The sequence below is a fragment of the Dendropsophus ebraccatus genome, chromosome 10, assembly GCF_027789765.1.
Source record: "Dendropsophus ebraccatus isolate aDenEbr1 chromosome 10, aDenEbr1.pat, whole genome shotgun sequence".
In the NCBI taxonomy this organism is placed as follows: Eukaryota; Metazoa; Chordata; class Amphibia; order Anura; family Hylidae; genus Dendropsophus; species Dendropsophus ebraccatus.
Window position 1 is genome coordinate 92,639,432 of NC_091463.1, and position 16,146 is coordinate 92,655,577.

The 16,146-nt window shown below is 44.0% G+C and overlaps 1 protein-coding gene across 1 annotated transcript in view; it reads right to left on the minus strand.

The window, feature by feature from the left end:
* Positions 1 to 16,146, minus strand: part of NOTCH4 (notch receptor 4) — a 42,596-nt gene that overhangs the window by 7,875 nt on the left and 18,575 nt on the right. The window contains exons 7-22 of the mRNA XM_069944266.1: positions 15,965 to 16,120; positions 15,703 to 15,888; positions 14,616 to 14,729; positions 13,699 to 13,932; positions 13,478 to 13,588; positions 11,427 to 11,613; positions 10,266 to 10,411; positions 9,996 to 10,115; positions 8,032 to 8,184; positions 6,923 to 7,151; positions 5,893 to 6,094; positions 4,353 to 4,503; positions 4,034 to 4,221; positions 3,772 to 3,901; positions 2,351 to 2,590; positions 633 to 745 (exon numbers count right to left, since the gene is read on the minus strand). Coding sequence (XP_069800367.1) covers positions 633 to 745; positions 2,351 to 2,590; positions 3,772 to 3,901; positions 4,034 to 4,221; positions 4,353 to 4,503; positions 5,893 to 6,094; positions 6,923 to 7,151; positions 8,032 to 8,184; positions 9,996 to 10,115; positions 10,266 to 10,411; positions 11,427 to 11,613; positions 13,478 to 13,588; positions 13,699 to 13,932; positions 14,616 to 14,729; positions 15,703 to 15,888; positions 15,965 to 16,120 — 2,660 coding nt within the window. The remainder of the gene's footprint in view (positions 1 to 632; positions 746 to 2,350; positions 2,591 to 3,771; positions 3,902 to 4,033; positions 4,222 to 4,352; positions 4,504 to 5,892; positions 6,095 to 6,922; positions 7,152 to 8,031; positions 8,185 to 9,995; positions 10,116 to 10,265; positions 10,412 to 11,426; positions 11,614 to 13,477; positions 13,589 to 13,698; positions 13,933 to 14,615; positions 14,730 to 15,702; positions 15,889 to 15,964; positions 16,121 to 16,146) is intronic.

Here is a 16,146-nt window from a genome sequence, read left to right on the forward strand (position 1 = left end):
CACTATAGAGAGGAAACTAAGCAACTCCTAGGCCCCGGCAATGGCTTATCTCCAGGAGGAACAACGATTCGCCCATGTTAGATTTCTTTCCCTCTACTAACACTCAGGAAACTCTTCACCTCCACTAATACGCATCAGATTATTAGACAATCCTATTGTTGACTTGGTCACCAGTTACTTATCTTCGATCAAGGACTATGGTGCCTAGTATGAATGAAGATGAAGATCAGCCATAAAACTACTTGCAGCATTCACAGTCAGGTAATGGAAGAAGATCCAGATTGTCAAGAAGAGATTTAGAAGAGCGCATTTACATTACGTTTAGATTAATCTGAAATTACTGATTGGGATTTAGTTGGTTTTGTCCATTGGACACAGTCCTAGGAGACCTTACGGTGTCACACCAGACTTTTCCATACCAGCACTTTTATCTTTTAAGACAAAATCAATCAAATCCTGACCCAGTAAAGTTTAGAAGAATCCAGACTTACTGTAAGTTCGCTGCCCTCTAGTCAAGATGTTTCTTTCCTAATATATTTTATTTAGAATAATAGGAACTTCTTAACTCCGAACATGTTCCTAACTCAATGTAAGACATGGACCAGCTGTGCTGACTATTATGGGATATATACCTTTGGACAGGTACATGTAAATCCAAGATGGGTGTTCACGGCTGCCGCACAGACTCCACCGTTCTCACATGGGTTATTGTCGCAGACGTTGATGATATTTTCACATCTCTGACCTGAGGAAAGTGAAGAATGTACATGAGAAGTCATAGAAGGAATGACCATAGAAGAGGAAGAGTCAGAGAAACGGGAGACAAATCAAAACAATCCATCTTGGCCAATTTCAGTAATTGTTCAAACCAATCATTTTCATTTTCTATCAATCCTAGAGATGAGTAAATTAATTCAGAACTAATCAAATTTATTCCAAAAGTGACAAAGGTTTCAGCAAATCCAAAACTTTAGGGACTTGTTTCGGTCGAATTGCTTAAAATAGTGGCTGTCAGAAGACTTTAGGGGTTAGGGGTAAGTCATCTCTTCATCTCTGGTCATCTCGGAAGTATACCTTCCAAGATAAGAAGGGGCGGGCGTATATTGGGGGTATCCCACACTTAGGGCTGTATTAGACAGCCCAATATTTCAGAGCAAGCAAGTGCCAACCAATCAGGTCAGCTTCGTTCCCCACTCGCTATTACACGCACCGATAGTGAACGAGGAGGATCATTGGGGGTGGGCTGCCCAGACAATGCTTAGATCGCCCGGATGGACAAAGAAGAGAGTGGCGGGCTGTTGCCACCACTTCTATTTAGCGGAGCAGGGGCCTGCAGACCATCACTATCAGTATAGGGATTTTAGGCCAACGATCAGCTGACATGTCGACTGATCATGGATTTAAAACATGACCTATTACACAAAATTATTATCGGATGGAATTGCCAGAAATCGGCCAAGCACAGCCAATAATGGCTTTGTGTAATAGTACCCTTAATGTTCGCAATAGCTCCGTGATGTCCGTGCATCATACTTCTGAGACGACCAGATAGAGGAAATGGAGCACGGGAGAACAGGACAGGTTGGACCTTCTGATTGCAGGAGAACCCTTTTAAATATCATGGACACAGTTGGATATAGTCCTAGAAGAACTCAGTGTCATACCCAACACCTCAGGGAAATTCCAAATCTGAATCTAATCTGATGACAGATTTGGCCAAATTAGACCCAAAATGAATTTCAGGAAATGTTAAATCCACATTGTCATCTACTAAGACTACCACTGAATGAACACAACAGCATTTGACGTTGTTTTGCCCAGGTTTTAATTTGTATATATGGAGGGACTAACTAATCACACTACCATACAGAGGTGCAAACTACTGTGCAGTACCATTAATCCTTACAACCCTATGGGAGAGATTGTTATACCCCCGGTATTGGATGCCATAGTTGATTTAAAAAAAAAAAAAAGTTTCTCAGTTCTGTTGGTATGGCATTACAGTCTTCCATATGCATGAGGTGTATACGGGAACACTGCCTGACATTACATAGAAAACAGCTGCTACAACATGAAAGGTCACAATTAGAGATGAGCGAACCGGGTTCGGGTTCGAGTCGATTCGAACCCGAACGTTCGGTATTTGATTAGCGGGGGCTGCTGAACTTGGATAAAGCTCTAGGGTTGTCTGGAAAACATGGATACAGCCAATTACTATATCCATGATTTCCACATAGCCTTAAGGCTTTATCCAAGTTCAGCAGCCACCGCTAATCAAATGCTGAACAATCGGGTTCGGATCGACTCGAGCATGCTCCAGGTTTTCTCATCTCTAGTCACAATGCTTTACCAGTATAGTTTTGATGGCACTGGCACTGGTAACCATTAGCCAGTTCCACGCAGGTAAGTGTCCCTCGTGGGTCACAGGGGTTGAAGAGGCATTCATTCACATCTCCTTCGCATCGGTCACCTACGTAGCCTTGAGGACAGATGCAAGTGAAACCACCAACTTTATCCAGACAGGTGCCGCCATGAAAGCAGCGGGGCTCGCTGGTGGCACAGTCATCGACATTCACTTCACACCGGGTTCCTGATAATAAAAAAAAGAGAAATATATATGAAGAGGAGCTCAACACATTTATTTGTAAGGGTGTATTCTGGGTTAAAATAGGACCCAACCCACCGCAATCTCAAGAACGGAGACCCAACTCCCAACTTGTTTTGATTGGAGAAGTAACTCGCTCACACTGCCACTCCAGTCATTGTCTATACACTGCCACTCCATTTATTGTCTATACACTGCCACTCCATTCACTGTCTATACACTGCCACTCCATTCACTGTCTATACACTGCCACTCCATTCATTGTCTATACACTGCCACTCCATTCACGGTCTATACACTGCCACTCCATTCATTGTCTATACACTGCCACTCCATTCATTGTCTATACACTGCCACTCCATTCATTGTCTATACACTGCCACTCCATTCATTGTCTATACACTGCCACTCCATTCACTGTCTATACACTGCCACTCCATTCATTGTCTATACACTGCCACTCCATTCACTGTCTATACACTGCCACTCCATTTACTGTCTATACACTGCCACTCCATTCATTGTCTATACACTGCCACTCCATTCACTGTCTATACACTGCCACTCCATTCACGGTCTATACACTGCCTCTCCATTCATTGTCTATACACTGCCACTCCATTCACTGTCTATACACTGCCACTCCATTCATTGTCTATACACTGCCACTCCATTCATTGTCTATACACTGCCACTCCATTCACTGTCTATACACTGCCACTCCATTCATTATCTATACACTGCCACTCCATTCACTGTCTATACACTGCCACTCCATTCATTGTCTATACACTGCCATGCCATTCATTGTCTATACACTGCCACTCCATTTATTGTCTATACACTGCCACTCCATTCACTGTCTATGGAGCTGCCAAACAGGGAACTTAGCTCCCTCCATATCTCTATTTGTAGACAATGAATGGAGGCGTTGTATCTCCATTCAAAATAAAGGAGTTGGGCAAAGTTCTTGAGATGGGGGAGGAGGGGTTCTTAGTGGCCAGACTTCGTGATCTGAAACTTATCTGCTGTCCTGTAATTGTTGTTTAACTTAGACTACCCCTTTAAGCTGGTAAATGTTTCCCGTTGCGGGTTCCTTCACCTTCTTTTCACTCTTTACGGTCTTAAATCTGCATTGTATGAACTATTACAACATCTGTACCTACCTTGGGTTCCTATAGGGCATACACATTGATAGCTGCCACCATTGGGCACACAGACTCCATTGTGCCGACACGGTTGTGGTTGGCACGGGTCTCTTTCTGCGCAGGTTTTTCCTAGGTAACCAAGGGGGCACTAAAAAGTGGACAATGAATATAAATAAATATTCAATAAAAAAAATACATGTAAGTGGTGAGAAGTTGATACCAACATTACTGTATTGTCTTTGACATGATACGTTTGCAGTTTCCTCTAAGCCTCTTTTACCTGGCAGGAAGGGGACCCAGAATCTTCCGAACAACGTCCGCCATTTTTACAAGGGTTTGGCTGGCACGGATCAATCTTCACTTTGCAATGAGCACCTGTATATCCAGGGAAGCATTGGCAGACGTACGATGCCCCAGAATCCACACAGAGTCCATGTCCACTGCATAATAGTGCGTCCGGGTTTATTCCTTTAGGGATAAGAGGAACAGGACATTAAATATCATCGCCAATCCCCACACCACCATTTCCTTGCTTGGACGTCATAGATATACAGTATTATGTCATCTATCGGATATAGGTTAGAGTTTGCATTTTTTACCTATGGAAGCTGTGGCCTTGCAGGTCAGAAGAGACGTCTCACAGTGACTTCCGCCCCATCCGAAGGCACATGAGCAGCGGTAGTTGGTCCCTTTCTGAGAGCAGGAGCCTCCATTTTTACACGGTTGGCGATCACATAAGTCGACAATGTCCTGGGTTACATAAACAAGAGACCATGACTTGGGGCTATAAGCCATTTTGTATAGGACCTTTTCTGTACACATATTTTCTATTGGAGTGGAGCGTATTCTGGCGCTCGGCCTCTGTACACCTTTGAGATGAAGTTTTCGTTTTGTTATACTTTTATGATATAGGAGTCCCATAAACTTTAGCTCTGGGATTTATGCAGTAGTAATAATCGCAAAAAAACTTGATCTGAAAAACCATCTACGTAAAGTTGAAGAAGCCAAGGCTTACGGCCAAAATTACCAGCGAACTTGGCTTGAAAATGCTGTGTATAGTATCGTGGTGGTGTGCTAGGCATTATTCACATGACATTTGGCTGTCTATCCGAGGTACTGCCAACAATGGACGACTGCAACGAATTCTACTGGCATACAGTGGAATGATATGTTGCCCACTTAAAGCTTGAATGATGTAACTGTCACATCAGAGTTTCCTTGGGGAAGCCAGTCGTTCATCTTCTCCTCTTCCCATCTCCTTCCAGAGTGGCGGTACTACTGATAGCCACCGAATAAACAGGTTAATGAAAAATGTATTTCGAAAGGGCTGCCATCAATACCACCACTCCAAGGGTTGGCTTAGGAGGAGAAGAAGGAGGAGAAGAAGGAGGTCCATGGATATCAACTTACGAGTCTGTAAATGGACACTGTAATCACTAGAGGTTCTCAAGGTATCTAGTAAATACCTGTAATGGCTGCCATAGTTAATATAGTATATATTTAATGGATACATTATCCTGAGGTATGGAATATCATAGTGTACTACATTAGTCCATACTTATTTGCTGTATACCAGACATATACTAGCCAGATGGAGGCTTTTGGTCTCTGTCTGACAAAAGACTCTTATGGACACATGAAGTGAGGACATCAGGATGGCAGCTTTCCCAGACCCATTGATACTAGAGCAAAATATGGTACTGTATAGAACCACCATATAACGCCCCTATGGTTCTGGAACGACTTTCTATACTGTATAGGCTCTAAGCTGTGTGTATGGGCTTATTGGCTTACAATTAGTGTTGAGCGAACTTGCCAAAAGTTCAGGTTTGGCGTCCAAACATAAACGCTTAGCATGTGAGTCCTGCCATCTGAAGAAGTTGGATGCCTATCGCCTATGCCTACTGTATATCCATGTTTTCCAGGACTGCCTAGGGCAGCATCCAACTTCTCTAGACGCCAGGAGTTAAATGCAGAGCTTTCGGGTTTGGACGAACTTTGCTGAACCCAAACTTTGGACAAGTTCGCACAACACTACTTAAACTATTTTTTAAAGAAATTGGTTGATGGATCTGCTCTGTATCCTGATGAATATATAATCTTTCCTTCCATTCCAATCCTTATATTGGTTTTACTGACCTCGCAGTTGTCCCCTGTGTATATCTCAGGACAGCGGCATTTGTAGCCTCCTGGAACATCATGGCAGGTGCCTCCATTCTTACACGCTTCCGGTTTGCAAAATGTCACTTGATCTTGACATTGGCTGCCTGTAAATTTCTCTGGGCATTGACAGGTGAAGGAAGCAATGTCATCCACACAGGTGCCGCCATTCAGACAGGAACTAAACGAGGGATACAAAATGTAACAGTAACATCAAAGGGAAGGTAAAGTATGGTCACTGTTCTATCTGGCCCTCCAACCTTAAACCTACTTGTCATTTCAGGTAACTTTTCAGCATAAGCTGTCACACGAGGTGTAGTACGTTTTGCACTTTTATATAACATTTTGTATGACATCTTTCACCAGTTTTCCCCTCTGCAGGCTCCAAGGCTCCATCCTTAATGTTCAGTTGTCTCTGAGCTGGTGGGTGGAGCCTAGACTCTATAGTATCTCTCACATACACACACATACACGAGGGAGTCCTGCCCTTTTTTGTCTTTATAGCTCGTTATAAAAAGCAGCAGCATGGAGGACATTATAGAGCAGTACTGAGCAGTCTACTCTTTGAAACGAGTCCTGAGTCTGATATGTGAAACTTGTAAAGTCTCTTTGCAGTCACTACTTTTGGCTTCCTAAAATCATTCACCGTCCCATCTTGCCCCTCACCCCTCCATAGATATCTATGGGCAGCATGTAATATGAGCCCTCAGTGAGGTGATAGTCCAGTAATCACAAGATGAAATTGAGCTGCTTCTTCAGAGTAAATGTGGTCACTGTGGTCTTTCAGTGGCGTTATGGAAGTCATTTTTTTCTTTCTTTTGTAGGGCAGGAAACTCAGTTTTTATGGTATTTTGTATACAGAAAATTGGGGAAGACTTCTGGGGCAGCAAGCTGCTTCCAAACCCAGGGAAAGGCAACTTAAGGCCTGACCTTTTTAATTAAACAATACAGGGCTAAGGACTGAGGAGTCCCAATCTCTGATTTTCTATCCCTTTGAGGGTTCTCCTACCTATTGGTACAGTCCTGAGTATTGACCTCACAGTTGATCCCCTCGTAGCCTCTGATACAATCACATTTATAAGAGTCGGGTAGCTTCCTGCAGGTCCCACCATTCTGGCAGGGTAGGCTCTTACAGCTGTCCACCATCTCCTCACACAAGTTCCCTATGTATCCAGGGGGACAAGTGCAAGTGAAGGAATCAACCAAACTTGTGCACGTTCCTCCATTCTGGCAACTGTCTAAGGGGGAGAAAAGATAAGGGATGAAACAATTAGTAAAATGGCCAAAGTCATTAAGACATATACTGTATATCATTTGTAAAGTCGATAAATGAATAAGACCAAAGCCGAAGATAATAGGACTTAAAAGGGCAAAGGTTAAAAATCCAGGGGAGCTGGGAAGATAATAAAGAAGTCCTACTTACCTGTCACCTCCACAGTCCCTTGATGGACTCCCAAAGCTCCTGGTCTTGTGACATCATGGCCTTGCCCAGAAATGCCTGCTCAGCCAATCAGTGAGACGGGACACAGCTGCAGTCACTGACTGGCTAAGCGGGAATTTCCTGTGGGGCCATGACAAAACAGGAACTCGGGAGAGTCAGGAGACTGGACGCTGACAGAGAACTGCACTGCGGGGGTATGGGGATGGGTAGCACATGACTAAGCATGCATGCGCTTTTTTCATATGAAATAAAGCATTAACTTTTTAATATTTGGGAGTGCTGAGACCATTACATAATTTGATCCCCTTTGATCACCTCTTAGGACACTAAGAGGAATTGGCCCTCCTCAACAATATGAAGTCCGTCATACATGGTTATGATAAAGACTAGAGATGAGCGAACCGGGTTCGAGTTCGAGTCCATCCGAACCCAAACGATCGGCATTTGATTAGCGGTGGCTGCTGAACTTGGATAAAGCTCTAAGGTTGTCTGGAAAACATGGATACAGCCAATGACTATATCCATGATTTACACATAGCCTTAGGGCTTTATCCAACTTCAGCAGCCACCGCTAATCAAATGCTGAAAGTTCGGGTTCGGAACGACTCGAGCATGCTCCAGGTTCGCTCATCTCTAATTAAGACCAATCGTACAGTATAATATCAGGCCTACATCACCTGTTAAACAATGGTCGAGCTTTGTCTCACAATGTGACCCTGTGTATCCCGGAGAACAGGTGCAACTGTAATTTCCAGGACTATTAATACAACTTCCTGTGTTCTTACAGGGATCTTCCAGACATTCATCTTCATCCACTTCACAGGAGGATCCTGAAAGACAATACAAGGTCATCCATCATCCATCATCCATCATCCATCATCGCTGTCATTTGCTCCAAAAGAATAACCATTACTATGAATCAGTAAAAAAGTCACTGATTGGTAGACGTCATGATGAAATGAAGAAAGAAGTAACATAATTCTATGAAGGATGGAGGATACAAAAAGTGCAAAAAGATCCTTCAACTACTAATGCTGCGTTTACATGTAATGATTATCGTGCAAATTTGCGCGATAACGATCAAATTTGAACGATAATCATACGTGTAAACGCAGCGAACGATCAAACGACGAGTGAGAAATCGTTCATTTTGATCTTTGAACATGTTCTCAAATCGTCGTTGATCGTTCGCAAGAAAATACGCAGATCGTTTCGTGTGAACAGTCGTTCGCCGATTTAACCAATGTGTGTGATAGGCTTAAGCGGTTGCAAAACGATCGCAAAACGAATTTTCCGTACGATATATCGTACCGTCTAAATGCTGATCATTATGAAAAAAAAAAACTTAACTCCAACATCGTTAATCGTATGATCGGGCCAATTATCGTTTTGTGTAAACGCAGCATAAGGATCATTGATGAGATGTGCTGAAATGATATATATTGTGGTTGTGGCGTCCATTGGAGTATTAAAGTGTACCTGTTATGCCGACCACTGCCGATTGTGTGACAAATTCTTCTCTTAGGCTATGTTCACACTACGTAAGTTCCGCAGAAATCACGGCCGTTGTTACAACTGCAGAACTTACGTAGTGCGGCAGGCTGAGGGAATTCCGGCCGGAGTGTATACACACAGGGGGAGATTTATCAAACATGGTGTAAAGTGAAACTGGCTCAGTTGCCCCTAGCAACCAATCAGATTCCACCTTTCATTCCTCACAGACTCTTAGGAAAATGAGAGGTGGAATCTGATTGGTTGCTAGGGGCAACTGAGCCAGTTTCACTTGGCACCATGTTTGATAAATCTCCCCCATAGTATACACTCTGGCCGGGATGTCAGTTTTCTGCGGCCGCTATTCAGTGAAAACCCTGTCAGTGCACACAGTGGAGTGAGCGGCTCTGGTCGCGCGCTCCATTATGTGCTGTAGGGAGTTCCGATGCGTGCACGCACTGATGCACCCGCATCAGAACTCAGCCGCGCTTAAGATCGTCCGGCCGGTATTGAAGTACCACCAAGATTATCTTTTCTGAGACCGGCCGTTCCGTGACCCGGCTGGGTTACGGAACGGCCGGTCTTATACTAAGTGTGACCATAGCCTTAGGCACACGTATATTTCAGTCAGTATTGTGGTCCTCATATTGCAACCAAAACCAGGAGTGGATTAAAAACACAGAAAGGCTCTGTCCACACAATGTTGTAATTGAGTGGATGGCCGCCATTTAATGGCAAATATTTGCTGTTATTTTAAAACAACGGCTGTTATATTAAAATAATGGCCGTTATTTACTGTTATATGATGGTTATCCACTCAATTTCAACATTGTGTGAACAGAGCCTTTCTGTGTTTTTAATCCACTCCTGGTTTTGGTTGCAATATGAGGACCACAATACTGACTGAAATATACGTAGTGTGAACCCAGCCATAAACTGTAAGTGTGAGTCTTCTTGGATACGAAAACACAATGAGACTGTAATGCGTATAACCCCCATTGGATCCAATGGGGTCACACACATTATGGTCTCATTGCGTTTGTTTCTGAGGAGACCTTAATTTCTGACTGAACAGAGGAACTCGCCACTGATCCAGCAGGGGGCTGACATGACGGATAAAAGTAGGAATATGGTACATAACATGACTTACCGCTCCAGCCTTTAGGGCAGTGACAGGAGTGGACAGTAAGGTTGGGGTGCTCATAGCAGATCCCCCCATGTTGACAGCTGTCTGGATAACAAAGTGATATGGTGGTCTCACAGTATATCCCTAAGACAGGAAGAAAAAACTCAGCTGTGTATCTGGCATCGAAACATGACTTTAATCTTTGTGTAAGTATATGTAAAGGGGGTGTGTCACGTTGAAAATACAGGACCGCCCACTTGACTACTTAGCCCAGAATGAGCAGAGTCTTGATACCTGTATATCCGGCAGCACAGCTGCAGTTGAAGCCGTCCTGGTGCGGTTGGCAGGTTGCCCCATTCATGCAGGTATTGGTGGCACACTCATTGATGGGGGAGTCACAGGTGGGTCCCGTCCATCCATCCTCACAGTCACACTGAGAGCTGAGAGAGGAGGATGAAAGACATATATCATCATAGACGGAGGAGTAAGCAGGCCCGTCCTTGAGAGACCCCTGAGACTGTGAGGACAGGTTCCTATCTACATACAATTACTGGGTTGGGAGAGATTATTGGTGGTGTTCCTGAACAAGGAACAGCAGGATCTAGTTAGGACATTAAAGGGGTATTCTGCTGAAACATATTTTTTTCATATGTTGCTGTCCATGGTGAGATACTAAAAAGAAAAAAGGGGAATACAGCGCACGGCGCACATAGTGTAATTCTGCAGGGTAGCAGAATAGCAACTGCCTACCCTGCCTCTATGGTAGCTATGCCACTGCTTCCAACAAGTTGAAGATTTTAAAACTACGACTCCAATCATCTTCGGGAAATTCCTGAAAGATCCGCTCAGCGCCGGACACCAGAGGACATCACGTATCCTGCCTGGATAAGCAATCCTGTGTACTTGTCCATGGTGAGACTAACATTTCCTTCCATACTTGTTATTATCTATTCAGTCTCCTTCCCCCAGTTCTGAGCTGCTGCTTTCTGCTGAAAACACAAAAATCTGTTTAGGAGATTTTCTCTCTGTCTCCTCCTCCCCTCCCTTCTGAGACAGATGATGTAAACACATCCCTGGCTGGCTCTATATGCAACTCTGTAGCAATTCTGTAATGCTGGGAGGGTTAATCATAATGGCTATATCAGAAACTTGACCCCAGAATAACCCTCCCAGCAATACAAAGAAGCTACAAAGTTGCAGATAAAGCCTGTCAGGGACTTGCTTGGAATGGAGGGGGGGGGGGGACAAAGAGAAAAGCTCACACACAGTTTTTTGTGTCTTCAGCAGAAAGCAGCAGCTCAGAACTAGGGGAAGGGGACTGAATAGATAATAAGTATGGAAGGAAATGTTAGTCTCACCATGGGCAGCAACATATGAAAAGATATGTTTCAGCGGAATACACCTTTAGGTAGTTTAAGGAACCCCTTAATGACTATCCATCAAGCAGATACACACCTATTGTCTTGGCAGTTGCCATGCACACAAGTAACATTTCTGCAGCTTATATTGAGGAGAGTGCAGGCAGGAGGTACGGTCCCCGGTGGGCAGGTACACAGGAAGCCGCCATCTATATTTTTGCAAATCTCTTCATTTTCACAAGGGTCGTTTATACATTCATCTATATCCACATCACATAGAGGTCCTGTGGAGAGTTAGAGATTCAGAAAAGGTTATACATACACTGCACCATCTTAATGTTATCTTATCAGTCAGAACTGCAACAAGTTCAAGCACAAGGGAAAAAGAAATATTCCCCCTAATCTTTATTTTCCTTAGTACTTGGATCCATTCCTGTACTATTCCTGTATACTAAAGGGGGTTATCCAGGGTTTAGGAAACCACAGCACCACACCTGTCTGCAGGATGTGTGCGGTATTGCAGCTCAGTCACATTTACTGCCATGAAGCTCAGATGGAATTCAAAAACAGTCATGGGTAACTGTGTCTCTGAAAGGTATAAACCACAGGGGAATTTATCAATTTTTTTTGTATCGGTTTTGGTGGAAATTTGTCAGAAATTTGCAAAAATGTCGGAATTTGAAAAATTTGCAAAAATGTCTGACTTTTTTTTTCACTTATTTACTGGTGGAAGAATTGATAGATTTCCTCTCAATTCTGGAAAAACCATTTAAGCCCACAGCGGAATTAACCATAGTTTTTGTATCAGTTTTGGTGAAAAATTGTCAAAAAATAGTAAAAACGTCGGAATTTAAAAAAATGCAAAAAAATTCTGAGCTTTGTGCCAAAGTGTCTGAGTTTTTTTCACACTTATTTTCTGGTGGAAGAATTGATAGATTCCCTCTCAATTCTGGAGAAACCCTTTAAGCCCAGTTTATCAAAGTTTTTGTATCGATTTTGGTGAAAAATTGTCAGAAATTATCAAAAATGTCAGAATTTAATTTATTTTCTGGTCCACGAATTGATAGATTCCCTCTTAATTCTGGAGAAACCTTTTAAGCCCAGTTTAGTCCATAACTGTATGCAACATTGAGTACTTGATTGTTGAATTGGAAAGGATAATACCATGGATAAAAGTGATCCCCTTATCTCTGGATCCAAAGCTTAGGGTATAACTAGGACCATGAGAATGGACAACCTCTAATATGCGACTACTGGGACTCCCCTTGGGGTTCAGAAGACCTAAGTCTTATCATCATCAGGGGATACCAGTGGTCAGACCCCAACAATCAGCTATCCTGTAGCTCTTATGGATAGGGGAGAGCTATAAATCTTGGGGTAACCCCATTAATGGTAGTTGATGATTGGTATAGGCTCCTTTCTCTTGTTTCTTATATACTCAGAAATATTCGCTGACAATGAAAGGTAGCTTTTACTAAAAACCATAGACATTCTAGAAGCCATTACAGTGTTTAGTTCCCCAGCAGAACTGGCTCCACCATACATAATCTATAATTCAATGTAGAATAATTTCTTCATACACTCTGTCTCCATTTCCATATAAAGAGATTAATACAAAATTTTAAAGGTGCCGGGCCAAAAAATCATTCTGGGTTGGGGGAACATAAAAAAGAAGTCATATATACCTGTCTCAGTGCCCACACAGCGCTCCTGGGCCCCAGCCAGATGTCTTCTAAGCTCACCTCCGGCTACGTCTTGACCAGGTAGACGGATGCCCCGCTCAGCCAGTCAGTGACTGGGAGAGGACACCGCTGCAGTCACTGATTGGCTGAGCAGGCTAAATCTCACCCACTTGTGGTGTTTAGCCCGGGTCATGATGTACCTACAAAGGCGGAGAAGAGGACACCCGATGGGGTATTGGAGCCCGGTGATGTGGCGCAATGCGGGTACAGGGGCAAGTGAGCATATTCTACTTTCCAATTTCCCCCCACTCAAAACAATTTTTTTGACCCCCCCCCCAACAGACTTCTCCTTTAACTGTCTATGACTGTGGCCCCATGCCAAAGCTTTATGTTGTTTCCTGGGTTTGTTTTAGTTCACAATACTTTTCATTTATAGTTTTAAGTCTAAGAAAAACAATGGAGTCACCTGAAAAGCCCGGATCACACTGACATTGAAAATCGTTCACAAGGTCGATGCAGTGTCCTCGGACGCATGGGTTACTGGCACATTCATTGATGTTCGCATCACAGGTGGGGCCTTCGATAGAAGAGAGAAGACTATATCTATATCTGTAGACATCACAAGGACGTAAAATCTAATAAAAAAGGACACAGTATAAGCTAAAAGAGAAGAGAGCGACGTGTTACCTGTCATCCCTGGCTCACATAAACATTCAAAACCATTTGGCCGGTCCAGACATTGGGCACCATTGTGGCACGGCTGGCTCAGGCATTCATCGATATCCTGCTCACACCATAGGCCGGTGTATCCTTCGAAACATTCACAAGTAAAGAAACCCGGGTGGTCTATACAGTGACCAAAATGACAAGGAGAACTGGAACATTCCTTCACGTCCATCTCACAGTGCTTACCCTCGAAACCTGTAGAGAAGAACATCAGGGGATATCAGGATAGAAACATTAAAGGAGAATTCCGGCGCAGGGCAAAAAATAAATTATTCCGGCCTGAAGGTGGGAGAACATAAAAAAGAAGTTATAGTCACCCGTCCCGATGCCCGCACAGCGCTGCATCCCGTCTGTCTTCTTAGCTCCCCTCACGACCCGGTTGGTGGATACCCCACTCAGCCATGCGGTGATTGGGGCGGGACACCACTGTAGTCACTGATTGGCTGAGTGGGCTAAATCCCACCCGCTTGTGATGTTCAGCTTGGGTCACAACGTACCCGGAAACCCGGGAGAGGATTGGATGCAGCGCAGCGCGGGCACGAGGACAGGTAAGTATATTGTCTTTTCTAACATCCCCCCACCCCCTGCCCATAATTTTTTGCCCCCCCCACCCCCAACAGACTTCTCTTTAGAGAGTGATGCAGAAAGTAAGAAGACAAGGAAAGTGAATGAAGAAAACTCCCTTCCCCCCAAAAAAATTTAAAAATCAGGAGTCAGGAGAGAACAGGCTAAGCATGTTCTTGTCTTATGTTACATTGCACAAAAGGGTTCTATTAAATTGTACTGTTTATTATGTCTACAAACCATGTAGGCCTGTATAGCATAGCCTGGTAAGGGTTGAGGGTCTTTTCATATAAGATAGTTCTAAACCATCTCACCTGGAGGACATGAACAGAGGACATCATTCAGCAGATCCGTGCAGTTTCCTCCATTTTTGCACGGAGAACTCAAACATTCGTCGATCTCCAACTCACAAACTTTTCCCGTATATCCTAGAGATGGACACAGATATATTTTATATTGATCACATCTAAACTAATAGGGTACATTCACACTTACCGGATCCGCAGCTGATTTTCTGCAGCGGATCCGCAGCAGATTTCATTTAAATAACAGAACATAGCATCAAATCTGCTACAGATAGGTGTGAACGCACCCTTAAAGTAGAAATCCTATGAAAAAAAGGGAGGAAGGCGCGGGGGCGGGGGGTGATGGATAATAGTAAACAAAGTATTCTGACCTGTCCTTGTGCCCCGTAGTGCCACTTTCGGGTCCCGTTGACAGCAGCTTTTCCGACTGCAATGTCACCTACACTGGTGATTGATTGTCTGCTTAGCCAATCAGGTACTGAGGCAGGACTGGCTGAGCGGGCAATCGCTGAGCCAAGCAGTGATGTTGCAGCTGGAAGAGTTGAATACATGTTGCGCCTGCATTACAGCCGAAAATGACAACGTCAACATCAGGACTCAAGAGCGACACTACAAAAGCACGGGGACGAGTTTACTTTGTTTATAATGCCCCCCACTTGACTTTTACTTTAAAGGGATTTTCTGGACAAATACAATTGATGGCATATGCTTAGGATAGCGCTCATCAATCGCTCATTGGCATCATGCTAACACCCATTATCCCACTGATCAGAAGCAGTTGGATCCGTTCACTGCATAGTGGCCGGACCTGGTTACTGCAGCTCAGCTCCCGTTCACTCGAATGAAATCAGAGCCGCAGTAAAATGGCCCCAGTACTACACAGTGAACAGAGTCAATTGCTTACAGTCCTGTTTACTGTGAGGAGCAATGCTGAGCAGCTGATCGGTGGGGATGTTGGGTGTAAACCCCACCAGTCAACAATTTATGGACTATTCTGAGGACAGGCCATCAGTCATATTAGCCTGGAAAACCCCTTTAAGTGTTAGGAAGATTCATCTCTTATCTAACTTATTGTAACTGCTCAACCAAGTCTTACCGAGTGAGCACAGACACTGGAAGTGACCGGGGAAGTCAATGCAGGTGCCCTCGTTGTGGCAGGGGTTTGGTTGGCACTCCACTCGGATTGTTTCACAGCGAGTACCAGTGTAGCCAAGTGGACAGCGACACAAGAAGGAGCCATCGGTGTTAACACATTTACCTCCATGTTCACAAGGGGATGGGCCTGAAGAGACACCAAAACGTTGGTTGGTGGGAGTTTCGGAAGATTTGGGCAATGAACGAAAAGTAAATGTTCTCACCTAGTTCACATTCATTCAGGTCCTCGTAACATGTGGGTCCGGTGAAGCCGGCCTGGCAGCGGCAGAATACCTTGTTAGATGAGGGGTGAGTGTCACATGTGGCATTGGGATGACATTGGTTTCTTAGACAACCATCCTCCATATGGCATAAAAGACCTGGATGGAAAAGAGCCACATTGGGT